This window comes from Neovison vison, chromosome 3 (genome assembly GCF_020171115.1).
Source record: "Neovison vison isolate M4711 chromosome 3, ASM_NN_V1, whole genome shotgun sequence".
In the NCBI taxonomy this organism is placed as follows: domain Eukaryota; kingdom Metazoa; phylum Chordata; class Mammalia; order Carnivora; family Mustelidae; genus Neogale; species Neogale vison.
In genome coordinates this window covers 215,680,276-215,696,989 of record NC_058093.1, presented here as the reverse complement: position 1 = coordinate 215,696,989, position 16,714 = coordinate 215,680,276, and the positions used below count along the sequence as shown (strand labels likewise).

Sequence of the window (16,714 nt, the reverse complement as noted above, 5' to 3'; positions counted from 1 at the left end):
TCACCTCCCCTTCAACATTTCCTTAGCGATTCGGGGTCTCTTCTGATTCCATACAAATTTTAGGATTATTTGCTCCAGCTCTTTGAAGAATGCCGGTGGAATTTTGATCGGAATGGCATTAAAAGTATAGATTGCTCTACGCAGTATAGACATTTTAACAATGTTTATTATAATGGAAGATATTTTTAAAAGAACCTTTCTTTTAAAAACTTCCCTAAATGAGTATGTATGAAATTTAAAAATACAGGGGATAGACTAAGAGCAGGTATGATGCTGCAAAAGAAGAGATCAGGGAATTTGATGAAAAAGCGATGTAAAGTGTTCAAAATGAAACACACAGTGAAATTCCTGATTAAATTAATGAAGGCTAAATGCCTGGAGGATACCTTACGCCACCTGGACAGTGTGCAAGTCAGAGCTTCAGGGAGGGAAGGTATGAACTTGAGAGTGAATCAAAAAAATAGGAGAAGAAACAATTTACAGAAAGGCTTCAAATTTGGAGAAACCCAGGAACCAATATACCCAGGAAGCTCAATGAAGCTCAGGCACAGGGAACATGAGAGACAGCACAGGACACATCATATGAAATTATAACAAAACAACAATGCAGTAACTCTCACAACCAGAGAAGAGAGTCTTGTTTCCTACAGAGAACCAGCATCATGGAGGAAGCACATTTTTTCATCATGAACTATGTAAACTGTAAAACTGTGGAAAAAAGCTATGTCTGCAAATTCTAATAGTAAATATCTGTCATCTTTGGTCTTTACTGACAAAAATGTTATTGCAAAGTGAAGATGAAATCAACCTTTCTCAGACAACAGACTTCTCAGAACTGATCACCCATAGACCCTCAGCATGAGCAACAGTGATGGATGCCCCTTGCACAGAAGGAAAGGGTGACAGAGGGGAAAGTTAATCTGCACAAACTATATAAGCTTGGGAAATCATAACTGCATGGATAAAACTAAAAGAAGTTTTAGTGGTTAATGCCTAGAAATACAGTCATGTGCTTAAGGCAAAAACCATAGCAACGTGTTTAATTTATAGTGAAGAACAAGTAAAACATGACAATGAAAGCAGAAATGATGAGGGAGATGGGACCATGTTGTGACGTCCTTATCCTGCGAGTGAAGTCAGGTCACTGGGAGGAACTCTGATGAGTTCCTGATGAACTCCTCCTGATGAAGCAGGAGGTGAGGACTCACTGCAAACCACAAGAAAAAAAAATGATTAAAACATCATTTTAACAACAAAGAGCTATAGCTATTAAGGTGCATTACTTAGGAATATCCAGAGGGTACAGATCTAATAGGACATGAATGTCATGTGCGTGTATGTGTGTATTTCTCTGTGATGCAGAGAGACAGAGATGGTGGAAGAGAGTCACTCAGGTTAAGAATCAGCTCAGGCAGTCCTGGGGTGGCAGGTCTGGAAGCTGCAGGAAGGACAGAAGGCTGTGGATGGAAGTCAGGAAAAGGTTGCAGACTTTCATCAAAATTTCGTCTGAAGGATTGAAAAGCTAAGAGCAGACAGAGAAGAAAATTAAAGCACCCCAATCATACCCCTAGAGATAAAAACAACACCCAGAGTGGAAGACACTAGATTCAGAAGAACAGTGAAGGATATCAACAAATTTCTCATGTATGAGCAGAAATGCATATAGAGGACAGTGGCTTAACATCTTCTAAATACTAAACAAACAAACAAAAATATGTATTTCTTTATCCATGGGAAATATCCTTCCATAATGAAGGCTAAAAAAAGTTTCTTCAGCTCTACCAAACTGACAGAACTGATCATCAGCAGACCCATATCACAGGAAATACTGCTGAACTTCCCTCAGACAGGAGGAAGTGATTTCAGAAAGAATCTGAATCTACAAAATGATTGTAAGAGTCAGAAAAGATAAATACAGGGATCAAACCTGCATCCTCTCCCTGCTCAGCAGGAAGCCTGCTTCTCCCTCTCCCACTCCACCTGCTTGTATTCCATCTTTTGATGTCTCTCTCTCTCTCTGTCAAATAAATAAAATCTTAAAAAAAAGGAAAAAAGAAAAGATAAATCAGTATAAACAGCAAGTATAATCACTGCATATGTTGGAATTGATCATGTAGCTAACAGTGATGGGTATGACATTCCTACTGAGTAAGGAAAGGCTTACGGTGTAGACAGGGAGAGATAGGGACCCTTCCTTGGGACACACCATGTCACCACACAGCCTTCTGGTCAATATGGAACTTGGTGAAGGTGCATTTTATGGCATTTCCCAGTATGCTCCCCCTTGGGCCAGGCTTCCTTTCCCTTCCACAGAGGGTGGATGTCCTCCCTATTCACTCAGATCTTGTTGTACTGATGGATTTGACCTGAGAGACAGTGAAGATCTCTTCAATCTGAACATTACTCCCTGTCTGCTGCCTCTCCAGCTGGTCACAAGGGAAGGCCAGGCTCCATTCTCCACTCAGCAGAGGCGGCTTGCAGGTTGAGGAACTGAGTGCAGTTCACGTCTGTTTGCCACATTGTTAGGGCAGGTTGGTGACCATGCACAGGTTCTTGTGCATTAACCATATGCCCATCAATGTTCTTGGCTGAGGATTGGTACACTGGGTCAGCACAGAGCCCATCCTCACTGGAGGCTCACATGGTGCTGGTAGGGTAGGGGCTGCAAGGGCCCCACACACCAGCACCAGTGATCCCAATTTTCTAATTTTCCTCTTCACAACACTTTCTATTTGGACTCACTTTTTTACAAGAATACAATATACAACACATGTAACATATAAATATGTGTTAATCCACTTGTCAGTAAGGTTTGTGGTCAATAGTAGACTATTAGTAGTTAAGGTTTGGGGGAGTCAAATATTAAATGCAGATTTTAGACTGCACCTGTGTCAGCACTCCTAACACCTGTTTTATTCAAAACTCAACTGTAATAGGAATTTTTCACCAGCTTTTCCAAAAAATAAATGAATGTGGTCGACTTCTCAATTCATTTCATGTAGCCATTGTTACACTGATACCAAAACCACGCATCACTAGAAAACTATAGACCACTCTCTCTTATAAATACAAGCACAGAAATCCTCAACAAAACACTATCAAACTTAATCCAGCAAAATACAGAATGAATTAGACACCATGAACAAAAGGGGTTTATTGCACCAATACAAGAGGTTTGAACATACAAAAACAATTAGAATACATTATATAAGACTGACTGACCACCCAGCAAATGACTACAATGACCATCAACTACAAAAAGGCTACTGCTTCGGGGCACCTGGGTGGCTCAGTGGATTAAAGCCTCTGCCTTAGGCTCAGGGTCCTGGGATCGAGCCTCGCGTTGTGCTCTCTGCTCCATGGGAAGCCTGCTTCCTCCCCTCTCTCTCTGCCTGCCTCTCTACCTACTTGTGATTCCTCTCTCTCCATCAAATACATTTAAAAAAAAGACTACTGCTTCCACTTCAGTTTACTCCTATTCACACAGAAGCCACTCCTGTGATTCACCAAAACCAAAAACAAACAGCAAAATGAATTCTGACAACACATCAGTCCAGCCCCCCCAATTTTTCACTTCTAAAAAAATATTACCTTGAAACTGACAAGATTTAAATTTTGGACAATTTAGGTTCTCACTCTTCCTTCAGCCACAGACAAACAGGAATCTTTCCCATAGAGACTGCCTCTGCTGTCCCCGGACACATGTCCTGTGCCCGTTCCTTCTTCTCACCCTGACGGCAGCTCTAGTGTCACCTCCCCAGAGCGATTTCTTCCAAACTCTCTGATCACAGTGTCATTTTTTCCTGATATCCAACTTAATTTCTGCATATTACCTACTATTGAATGTTTATTCCTAACATTATTTGGTTGGTTCATTGATTTGTCATAATTTCCCTACTGGTCACAAAACATTAATGCAAAACATACAGATGATAATCAAAGGCAGGAACAGACAAATTCCCTCCTAACAAAGTCTGGAATCAGAAGCCTAGTTTCTGGGACGTTCTCCAATACGAAGCTCCAAGTGTACTCACTCTTTGTCTCAACATCTCAGCTATGCAGCTTTGATTTTCATTCTTGCTGACAACAGACCTCGCATGACTGCTGCAGCTCCAGGTCTCACACCCATGTTCAGGAGGAAACGCACTCCATATATCTGGTGTGTTTCCTTACTTCATGAGATCAAATGTCCCCAGAAAGATCAAAAGATGAATGACAAAGCTATCGACCAGTGCTTATTCACAAGGTCATTACTGGCCAAGAAGGACATGGGAATAACAATGGTTTGGCTTTCAAATGAATATAGAAGACAAGACCGAGGTAAAAGGTGGTAGAGCCTGTCTACTGTCTCACCAAAACAAGTGTGTCCATTATGCCACCCCACCCACAACATGGAAACTCTGAGAGAGAAACTGTCTTCTTCACAAAGATTTCCCAGGATGGAAAGTCTGCCAAACCAAATTTGGTCAAATAAATTATTTGCCAGGTGGTTGTTCTCCTGTCTCTGTCGTTGGAGCTGTAGTCACCACTGCCCTATTTTGGTGCACCAGCCAGCAGGGTCGCTAAGAACTAGTGCCTGAGTCCTGTGTCCCCCAGTTCCCAGCACAGAACCACATCCATGACAACCCACCAACCCAGTGGTAGAAGCAGTGATACCTCGCATGGGTCCTGCATTCTCCTCCTCACATGGGCCTGTTCCTATTTTCATGGATACTCGGATCTCCTGCAATATGGCCATGAATGTGGCAAGGGCCACGTAGAGAAGAATATGCCTCTCTGGGGCCAGCAGTCCACAAATAAGGGAATCAGGATGTGAACAGTGGGTTCTGAATCTCCGCCTGGACAAAAAGACCTCTCTGCACATCCAGGAGAGGAGCCACCAGGGGGAAGCAGAGACCAACTGCCCAAGCCACCTGGCCCTGGGGAGAGTCTGGGCATTAGGAGTTTTAACAGGGAGGGTTGTTCACCAGGACCTGAGAGAGAAAAGAATATGTGTATGTTTTCTACACTATCTGCTTTGACTGATGTAAAATTCTGACTCGGGGGCTCTCAGAGCTGTATCCTGATGAATTTGTCTCTGTCTCTAGCACTGGTCCAAGACTTCACGTGTCCCCACCAAGCACATTCCTGCTACACTCAGTCACTGTCAATCTCTGTTAAGGCTGAGTCAGCCCCAGCACTCTGTGCACCCTAGAGATACTGAGGCAGAGCATCTATGGCCCACATTCAGGACACACACCTCCAGTAGCTCTTCAATGACTCCTTAAAACTCCATTTGTTCTTGGAAAGGGAGGACTTTTGTTTGGGTTCTGGTGTTCCCCAACAGACACTCGGCTTAGGGACTTCACTGACTTAAGCCTCCTAGTGCCTGCAAAGGAAACAAAGTATTGTGGGCTCAGAGAATGGAAATTCTACTTCAGAACTCAACCAGGACATATCAGCCCAGGATTGGAGTCAGGACATGGATAAGTCTGGAGTTGGGCACCCCAGACTATGGACCAGGGTATAAAACAGGATCCCCTGGGATAAGGGTGGATATGCAGGGCTTTCTCTCCTCTCTCTGTGTCCCTTGGGAATGAGCCCCTCTCTGAAACCAGATGGTTCCTCAGCAGCAGCCCCTGAGCCCCAGCTGATTTGCATGAACATCCTGTCTCTCTGGCTAGAGGATAAGAGAGGCCTGAGATGAATCCAGCCCGGCCATAGGACTTGGAGAGTAGAATTAAGGCATCTCCACCATGGCTTGGACTCCTCTCCTTCTTGGCTTCCTTGCTCATTGCACAGGTGCTACACATAGGCTCAGACCCTCTGCAGCCCCAGGGATCTGGGGCAATAAAGGCCCTGACTCTGAGCTCTACAGGGAGGTGCTTGTCCAGGGAAGAATGTTAATGACCATGCTGCAGGATGAAAGATAGCAGGGGTGTCATCCCTCCAAGTGCTCACTAGTTCTGACTTGTCCAGAGAAAATTGAGGATGCTCTCCTTTGGGCAAAGAATCCATCCACCAGCCAGATCCATGGGCTTCAGGAGCTGAGATGCTAGGAGAGTGGAAACAGGGCAGTGAGAATCCCTGCAGCTTAGGCCAGGCAGGTGATGGTGTTTTGGGGTGAGACCCAGAGCTGAAAATCTAATGCTCCTTTTCTTTCTTGCAGGTTCTGTGGCCTCCTATGTGCTGACTCAGCCCCCATCTGTGTCAGTGGCTCTGGGACAGACAGCCCAGGTCACCTGTGGGGGAAACAACATTGGAAGTAAATATGTTCACTGGTACCAGCAGAAGCCGGGCCAGGCTCCTGTACTGATCATCTATAACAGCAACAAACGGCCCTCAGGGATTCCTGAGCAATTTTCAGGCACCAAATCTGGGAACACGGCCACCCTGACCATCAGTGGGTCCCGGGCTGAGGATGAGGCTGACTATTACTGTCAGGCATGGGATAGCAGTTCTGGTGCTCACAGTGACACAGACAGACGGGGAAGTGAGACACAAACCCCTTCCCTATCTGGGTTACACTCTCCTCCAGCTCCAGGAGGCCTGTGCACAGAGAAGGGACCAGGTCTAACTCAGGTCCCCAAATCCAAACTCCCCAGACCTCCCTAGACACCCACACTTTGGTAGCACCTGCACAAGATGTACAGGGTTGGTTTGGGGCTCCTGAGATTGTCTGGGCCCGAGTATGTTTGGGAACAGAGGGATTGGGTATAAAGACAAATGGAAAGAACCATCTGTCAGTTTTAGTTACCACTCATTTCTTTATGGTGGTCAGAGACCATTCCTTCACCCAACTGCCCAGGACTGGAGCCCAGAATCTTCCAACTCAGTTGAGCTGAGTTGTGTTGTAGATATCCAATTGTCCGGTGATAGACATCAGGCTTCCCCTAGCCCGTGCCCCCTACTCATCTGGGTGATTCACTGCCTGGAAGACATGGTGGGTGGGAGTACGTTGCCCTCTCAACCACCAGAGTAGTGCAGTCAGTATCCCACTGGAGTATCCCATCCACAAGGCAAACCCCATGTGGCTCATAAAATGTCTATTCTTTCAAAAAATGAAACTCGACCATTCTCTTACACCGTACACAAAGATCAACTCAAAATGGATAAAAGACCTCAACGTGAGACAGGAATCTATCAGAATCTTAGAGGAGAACATAGGCAGTAATCTCTTCGATATCAGCCACAGCAACTTCTTTCAAGATACGTCTCCAAAGGCAAAGGAAACAAAAGCGAAAATAGACTTCTGGGACTTCATCAAAATCAAAAGCTTCTGCACAGCAAAGGAAACAGTCAAAAAAACAAAGAGGCAACCCACGGAATGGGAGAAGATATTTGCAAATGACAGTACAGACAAAAGGTTGATATCCAGGATCTATAATGAACTCCTCAAACTCCACCCACACGAAACAGACAAACACATCAAAAAATGGGCAGAAGATATGAACAGACACTTCTCCAATCAAGAAATACAAATGGCTATCAGACACATGAAAAAATGCTCATCATCATTAGCCCTCAGGGAGATTCAAATTAAAACCACATTGAGATATCACCTTACACCAGTTAGAATGGCCAAAATTAACAAAACAGGAAACAACATGTGTTGGAGAGGATGTGGAGAAAGGGGAACCCTCTTACACTGTTGGTGGGAATGCAAGTTGGTGCAGCCTCTTTGGAGAACAGTGTGGAGATTCCTCAAGAAATTAAAAATAGAGCTTCCCTACGACCCTGCAATTGCACTCCTGGGTATTTACCCCAAAGATACAGATGTCGTGAAAAGAAGGGCCATCTGTACCCCAATGTTTATAGCAGCAATGGCCACAGTCGCCAAACTATGGAAAGAACCAAGATGCCCTTCAACGGATGAATGGATAAGGAAGATGTGGTCCATATACACTATGGAGTATTATGCCTCCATCAGAAAGGACGAATATCCAACTTTTGTAGCAACATGGATGGGACTGGAAGAGATTATGCTGAGTGAAATCAGTCAAGCAGAGAGAGTCAATTATCATATGGTTTCACTCATTTGTGGAGCATAACCAATAGCATGGAGGACAAGGGGCGTTAGAGAGTAGTAGGGAATTTGGGTAAATTGGAAGGGGAGGTGAACCATGAGAGACTATGGACTCTGAAAAACAGTCTGAGGGGTTTGAAGTGGCGGGGGGGTGGGAGGTTGGGGTACCAGGTGGTGGGTATTATAGAGGGCACAGCTTGCATGGAGCACTGGGTGTGGTGAAAAAATAATGAATACTGTTTTTCTGAAAATAAATAAATTGGGAAAAAAAATGTCTATTCTTAAATCATTTTTTTCTACAATATTACAGGCACGATTCTGAATCGATCTCAGTGACCAGAGCAGGACCGTTAAACCCCAAGAAACAGGTGGCATCATATGACCTAGGAAGACAAGGAGAAGAAGTGAGATTTTCCATGGTGGCCGAGAACCCCACCCTGTGAAGCTCACAGTCCCCTGAGGAGGGGCTGCTCCCCAAAATTCAGATGCAACTACATCAGGACTGGGTGAGGCCCAGGCATCTGCAGGTGGTACAGCTCCTCAGTGAGCCTGTGGTACTGCTCCTCCAAGGACCCCCCTCTGAGTGTTTCCCCCTGCTCTCCTGCTGCTTCCAGCACAGATGAGAAGCCCACAGGGAGGCACAGTGTGAGCACAGGTGCCCTGCACTCCCTCCCACTCAGGGTCCATGGGGTCAGGGCCCTACTCTCCCAGTTTACCCCTTTGCTCCCTCTTCATAGGGCTGGGGCCAGTCTGTCCTAAATCAACCTCCCTAAAAATCTGGAGTCAGAAGGTCACCATCTCCTGTATCATGGCAGTAGGGACACTCAGGATATAATCATGTCTCCTGCTACCTACAGCTCCTGGCACAGCCCCACCTGGCCACAGGGTGGGGTCAGGAGTCACCCCTCAAAGAACCCAGACTCCAACTCTGGGAGCTTGAACTCTCTGAGCATCTCTGCCTCCACAGCAGTCCTGAGACTGATTACTTGTGAATTCAGAGACTTGGGATGTGTTCCCCAAATGTGTGTGGGTACCAAGTAAGGGCATGTAGTGCAAACCAAGACCTTGCAAACCAAAGCAATATCAAGGGAGTACCATTTGGACCAAGACCACATGATCTGGTGCCACCTGTGGGAGTGGGTGCATCTTTGACCAAGTCTGCATAATTGGGCCACATTGGCCAGGGACACCAAGGCTGGTGCCACTGGGACAGATGCCAACTAAGTGGTGCCACTTAGACTAAAGCAGTCAGATCTGGTGCCATGCAGGCAGAGGACCCATTCACCAATGCCATGTCATCAGTGTCACATTAACCATGGCCATGATTGCCAAAGACACATGAACCAAGGCTACATATCAGGTGCCATGAGAACAGAAACCATGTTTTCTTATGACACTTGGAATGAAGCCCTGTCCACCCAGGCCCTGTAAGCAGATGACACTTGCTCTTCTTTCTTCAGATGACACTAAAATAGCAGCCAAGAACACTGCATCACAGCACTCCCTCTCACCCACGGTCAGCTCTGCGTTTTCAGAGGAGTGAGGCCTCTCAGGAAGATGACAGAACAGGGTAATGGACACTGTGATGAGAGCCACTCCCTGCCAGTTACCATGGCAAATGCTTAAAGACAAGGCAAGGAGCCCCCACATTATGACTCCAGGTAGAGGAATTTAGCCCTCATGCTGGGCCAACAAGGAAGAAATATCAGCCTCTACAATGGGCAATGAGGTAGAAATTTCCCCCATGCATGGAAATCACAAATGGAGGACACGTTCCACATATGAGTGGGTTCCAAACAACATTATGTGGTGTGAACCCACATGATGTAAATGAAGGTCACATCATGGGCACCACGTGGAGCAAGGCCACCTGAGGAATGCCACTTGGACAAAAGCTGCATGAGTTGGGAGAGAGCTCTTTCTCGGGGATATCAGTGATGAGGAACTGAGAACAGAGCCACTTGGGCTGGTACCACTCCCTCCTGTCCCCTGGGCTGTGCCCACTTCCCTAGCATGTGTTTAGGTTCATGTTTTCCTTCTGCTCTCACCTCATGGCACTGGGGGACCCTGGAAGGATAGCAGATGAAGTCATCCGGATGGTACACAGTATCCCCCCTTGAGGTCCATGTGCTCAGACACCCACTGTATCTGCTCTAAAGGCTGGGACAGTGCAGGGCTGTCACTGGAGATCCTGCCTCTAGCTACTGTTGTCCAGCCTGTCCTGCCAAGGGGGATCCTCCACGCAGCTGTTCACGTCTGGCCAGTCTTCCCATTACCATGGAGAGGTGTGGGGACGGTTGACCCTGGCCTGACTTGCTTGTGACCCAACACAGAAGACTCTGTGCAGCCATGTTCAGGCAGGAGCAGGGTCAGCCCCTCCCAGACTTCCTTCACGCCCTCCACATCTTTGTGTGCCTGGAGATCCTATCCTGACCCATCAAACAGACCTCACATGCCTTATCCTCCCCTCCCTTTTCAGTGAGCACATCATGCCTGATCCAACCTATTCTCCCAGGAAATCACTAATAATCATTGCTTCCATTATGTGATGAGTTAGGTTATTAGTGACTTGATCACATGATGACTGATGGCTGTATGTGTCTGAGGGTCAAGAGCAAGGGAAGGCATGGGAATCTCATTGTGATGTTCATGTTTAGACTCTGAGAGGTTAGAATTACATGTGGGCTGTTCCTCCAGCATTATGGAACCACCACTCTATGCCCAGGTCTAAGCCAGCACTAGTGAGAGACTGTCAGGTACAGAGACTGGGTCTCCCTCAGCTACTCCTCTCTTATAGGCCCTGTGCATCCCTGGACAGTCCCTCCATGTCTGTGACTCTGGGCAGGCCCTAGTTCTGGAGATAAGTTTACAAGTGAATATGCTACTTGGAACCAATAAGAGCCAGGCCAGGACCCAGGGCTATTCATTTGTAAAGATACCAAATGACCCTTAGGGATCCCTGACTGACACTGAGAATCCCTCAACTCTATGGTCAATTAATCTTCGACAAAACAGGAAAAAATATACAGTGGAATAAAGACAGTCTCTTCAATAAATGGTGCTGGGAAAACTGGGCAGTTTTATGTAGAAGAATGAAACTCGACCGTTCTCTTACACTGTACACAAAGACACTGAGAATCCAACTCGTGGACAAGGCCACGCTGAGAATCAGACACATCCAGGCTAAGAGAAGGTTGACCATTGCTGTGTCACCTACCATGGTGGTGAGAGAAGTTGGCAGTAATTCAAAGTGACACAGAAAAATGTCAAAGTGGGATACAAAGCTGCCCACCTAGTGTGGCTTTCACTTTTACTAGCACCAACTGCAGGTCGGACCTTACGGTCAGTTGACCTCCCTGGTTCTGGACAGGCCTGCACAAGTGGTATTTCTAGCAGGTTCTCTGTTCTCGAAATCTGTATATCACACTGAACAATGACAGATATAGGGAGATATACTATATTAAGGGGACTGTAGTCAGGTTTTACAGAAGATTTAGGATACCATTATACATCATGTTTGACCCAGATATAATCACATGCCACTCCAGAGGGGAGAAACCTGTCTCAGCCCAGTCCTGGGGGAATTCCTCTTCTCCTTGGGTACTGGAAGCCTGGGTGGGCCCAATGGTCTCTGCCTCCCCGGGTGACTGGATGAGGAATCCCCACGACTAGATGAGGAATCCTCACATCCAGAAATGCTGTCTGAGGCATCCTAAACAGGAGACGAGGCCCCTGCTTCTCCAGGCTCTACCACCTTTAGGTTTAGTAGAAACTGGTGGAAATGCAGACACGACCGTGGGGCCCACAGGGGACTTGCTCCTGGCACTACTGGCCTCTTATTTCCCCAAGTCACCTGCACCAGGCAGATCTGACCCACATGAACTCACACCCACCCCTGTGTGGACCCTGTGGGGTGGCCTCAACTGCATTTGGGCCACACCTTTAGGTCCAAGGTAATATTTTCCAAGATCATATCATGTACTGAATTTCTCATCATCATTCTTTAACTTGTGGTTTGGAAATTGATTTTTACAGCAACTTCATGAGGAGGAAAGAACAGATGAAGAATGTATTATGATAGAGATGTAGTGAAAAGAAGGGCCATCTTTATCCCAATGTTCATAGCAGCCATGGCCACAGGAGCCAAACTGTGGAAAGAACCCAGATTCCCTTCAACAGACGAATGGATAAGGAAGATGTGGTCCATATACACTATGGAGTATTATACCTCCATCAGAAAGGATGAATACCCAACTTTTGTAGCAACATGGATGGGACTGGAAGAGATGATGCTGAGTGAAATAAGTCAAGCAGAGAGAGTCAATTATCATATGGTTTCACTTATTTGTGGATCATAAGAAATAATACGGAGGACATGGGGAGATGGAGAGGAGAAGGGAGTTGGGGGAAATTGGAGGGGGAGACAAACCCTGAGAGACTATGGATTCTCAAAAGCAATCTGAGGGTTTTGGTGGGGTCTGGGATGGGAGGTTGGGTGAGCCAGGTGGTGGGTATTATGGAGGGCACATATTGCATGGAACACTGAGTGTGGTACATAAACAATGAATTCCAGTACACTGAAAAGAAATTTTAAAAAATAAAAATTAAAAGTTAAAAAAAAAAGAATGTATTACGAAGGAAAAGCAGATCCCCTTATTTCCACCCTGGGTTGAATCAGAGCAATATCTGGGGGATAATAGGAAGACCATGACAGAAAATAATTTTCCCCTCACAAGAGCGTGGCAAGAACTATTGGATTATGGATCTTCAGCTTACTTATTGGTGTGATAAAGCAGAATGATGATTTTTGGTAAGAATACCTATGACCAAAAAAATTTTTTTCAGGTTAAAATTCCATGAAAGTGTAGCTCTACAGAGTTATAATCCGGGGATTCTCACCATTAATTTCTTCTCCACATGACCGTGATTGGGCTGGCACCTCCCTGGACCCAAGTTCCCCCTTCTCCAAGTATAGCAGCGTCCCCCACAGGGAGAAAGCAGAACTGAGAGGAAGGAGTGGTCTCCAGGACCTGGAATATTCTGGCTAAGGTTGTTCCAGTTCCTTTATCAGCCTGGGCAGCCTTCCTCACCTGGTGCAGAGGATGGCTGCCACCTTGCTCCTGTCAGCTTCTGCTCTACTCTCTCCCTCTCCAGGAAGCAAATATCAGCGCTCCTCTCCCTCTCTCCCTTCACTGACAGATACACCCCTCCCTCATATTCTTGCTTAGCTTAGCCAGTCTGTGGGGTGCTGGGGAAAGCAATGACGTGTCATCCACGTGGGACTCCACACAAGGGGACAGGAACACATGCACATGGAGCACTCTCATGTCCCTGTGGCTTAGTTGTGTATGGGGTAGGGGAGGGAGAATAAGTACTACCTTAAGCGATCTCAGCCCCCATGTGACCTAGAGAGATCACAGGGACTTACCACATCTGTGTCAAACCTGCTCCCACTTCAGCATTTCCTTTTAGAGACGCCTATCTGTGCCCAGCAGCTGCCCAGAGAACTGACGTATCACCTGAAAGATACCTCTGACCACATCTGACACAGCCTTCTGTGCCCAGAATGCTCACCTGAGGCGAAAACTTCACACTGGCCTGGAACTGGATTGAATCCCAGGTCCCTCAGCTTTATCCTGTTCTCTCAGATCCTCTAACTCCCCCTCTGCCCCTATGCAGTAGCACCCACTGGGCTCTTCCTACACGCATCTCACTTCTCGTGACTTTCCCCATGCTGAGCAGCTCCAGAGTTCCCTCTTCAGTAGGGACTGTGTCTTGTCCATGAATTCCCAGGATGGAATGTGTGCCAGACCAGTGAGGGTCTGAATAAATGTCTGCTGGGTGGATCCTCCCCATCTCTGTCTTTGGGGAATTAGTCCCTGGTCACCTTCTCCCCCCACCCCACATCAGCCCTGCATGCACTGTTGCTCCAATACGAGCCATCCCCTGAGTCCTCTGATCTCCCAGTTCTAACTGTAGTACCACCTGCATGACACCCCACTCCCCAGAGACAGGGGCAGCGATGCCTCAGTAAAATCTCCTCCTCCACATGGGCCTGCTCTTGTTTTCATAGTGAATCTGGGCCTCTAATGCCAGAACATGAGGCAGGCAGGATCCATGCTTAGAAGAGTCATTCCTCACTGGGGAAAGAGTCCATGGATCAGGAATCAGGACCTGAGCTGTAGGTTATGAGTCTATACCTGTGCCAGGAACTCCACTGCACCTCTAGCAGCCATGGTGGAATGGCCACCAGGGGGCAGCAGAGATCACCTGGCAAAGTAACATGCAGATGGGGAGGATGTGGGCTTAATAAGGGCTTCTGCCACTTGATGGGTGGTAGTAACCAGGTAACCAGGACCAGTAACCAGGACCTGAGAACTTCAGGTCACTTGTCATTGGTCATTAGTTTATAGTGACATCCTTCACTCTCAACTACAAATTAATAAGTATATGTGTGTGTGTGGTCTTCCTCATGGAGACATTGCCTATTTCTATAATATAGGCCCGGCCAACATGCCTCCCACCAAACCAAGACCTAGCCCACCCTCATGAAACAAAATGCAGTCACTGTCCACAAGCATTGGTTCTCCCTCTGATCACACATTTCCTCCTTCCCCTGTGCTGAGAGACCCCTGTCATTCCAGACACACTACTCCTCCTCCCTGGAAGTTCCTTCCCCCTGCCCCTCACCTGTCCCTGCATTCACCTCTCTTAAGGAGTGGACAGAGGACTGGAAAATTATGTTCACATTCCTAGTGCCTGCAACACAACAGTTTCCTTGGTAAACATTTTTGGACTTAACATATAAATTGAGATATTTATTATATATTTCCCCCCAAACTGAAGATTACTTAAATGTGATAAATATTACCTTGAAGAGTTATTAAAGTTTATAGCTCCTCTCATTGTCTTATATAACAGTCATTTATTTTTGCAACTTATCAGTTCCTGCCCCTGTCAGCAAAATGGGGACAGCGAGGCATAGAACCTATGGCCTGCCCCAAAGCTCACAGCCAAGAGAAGATATTTACAGCAACATCCTACCTATGGGAAGTCCATGTTCTCTTGATAGATGACGAACTTTATTTTCCTGTGGTACACAAGATCTCGTCTGCAGTAAGTCCCTGCACCTGTGTGAGCCACAGTGTGTCAACAACAGAAAAGCATTACAAAATAAAGACAGGGGAGGTAAACCATGAGAGACTGTGGACTCTGAAAAACAATCTGAGGGGTTTAAAGTGACGGGGGGGAGGGAGGTGGGGGTACCAGGTGGTGGGTATTTTAGAGGGCACGGATTGCATAGAGCACTGGGTGTGGTGAAATGATAATGAATAGCTATGCTGAAAATAAGTAAAAAATAAATTTAAAAAAAAGAAAATAAAGACAGATTCACTGCTGAGCTGTCTGTGCTTAGGCCTGCCAAGAGGGACATCAGAACACAAACTGGAGTGGGAATGTCAGCCCCTGGCTATAGGACCAAGAGTGAAACAGAATTCCCTCTGCAGAGAGTGGATATGAAAAGAACCACTCCTACACTTTCTGGGACTCTTGGGTCTGAGATTTTGTGTGTGTGTGTGTGTGTGTGTCTTTTTCTTTTCCAATTTATTTATTTTCAGAAAAACAGTATTCATTATTTTTTCACCACACCCAGTGCTCCATGCAAGCCGTGCCTTCATTAATACCCACCACCTGGTACCCCAACCTCCCACCCCTCCACCACTTCAAACCCCTCAGATTGTTTTTCAGAGTCCATAGTCTCTCACGGTTCACCTCCCCTTCCAATTTACCCCAACTCCCTTCTCCTCTCTAACACCCCTTGTCCTCCATGCTATTTGTTATGCTCCACAAATAAGTGAAACCATATGATAATTGACTCTCTCTGCTTGACTTATTTCACTCAGCATAATCTCTTCCAGTCCCGTCCATGTTGCTACAAAAGTTGGATATTCGTCCTTTCTGATGGAGGCATAATACTCCATAGTGTATATGGACCACATCTTCCTTATCCATTCATCCGTTGAAGGGCACCTTGGTTCTTTCCATTGTTTGGCAACCATGGCCATTGCTTCTATAAACATTGGGGCACAGATGGCTCTTCGTTTCACGACATCTGTATCCTTGGGGTAAATACCCAGGAGTGCAATTGCAGGGTCATAGGGAAGCTCTATTTTAATTTCTTGAGGAATCTCCACACTGTTCTCCAAAGAGGCTGCACCAACTTGCATTCCCACCAACAGTGTAAGAGGGATCCCCTTTCTCCACATCCTCTCCAACACATGTTGTTTCCTGTTTTGTTAATTTTGACCATTCTAACTGGTGTAAGGTGATGTCTCAATGTGGTTTTTTTTAACCTTAATTATACAATTTATTAATAAAAATATTAAAAATCCAAGAGGGAAAAATGAACAAAAGACACAGATAACTAAAATCAGCAAATACAAAGCTTGCTTAAAAACATACTATGCTAGTCAATTCAGTTATCAAAGAATTATAGTTGAAAACTAGAGATACTATTTCTAAACTATTAAATTAATTATATTTTAAAAATTTTGAGGGTATGGTATAAGTGGCTCTCTCATAATCAGTTTGGAAATTGACAATATTTGAAACCTCTTCAAGGGTATATAGCTTTTTTTCCAATTTATTTATTTTCAGAAAAACAGTATTCATTATTTTTTCACCACACCCAGTGCTCAATGTGGTTTTATT

The 16,714-nt window shown here is 45.8% G+C and overlaps 2 protein-coding genes across 3 annotated transcripts in view; both read left to right on the top strand.

Moving 5' to 3' along the window:
- LOC122903652 (immunoglobulin lambda-1 light chain-like) overlaps nt 1-16,714 on the top strand; it is a 1,198,107-nt gene that overhangs the window by 611,269 nt on the left and 570,124 nt on the right. The window lies entirely within an intron of this gene.
- LOC122903653 (immunoglobulin lambda-1 light chain-like) overlaps nt 5,677-16,714 on the top strand; it is a 591,711-nt gene continuing 580,673 nt past the window's right edge. Inside the window, exons 1-2 of the mRNA XM_044244436.1 lie at nt 5,677-5,781; nt 6,149-6,446. Coding sequence (XP_044100371.1) covers nt 5,736-5,781; nt 6,149-6,446 — 344 coding nt within the window. The 5' untranslated portion in view covers nt 5,677-5,735. The remainder of the gene's footprint in view (nt 5,782-6,148; nt 6,447-16,714) is intronic.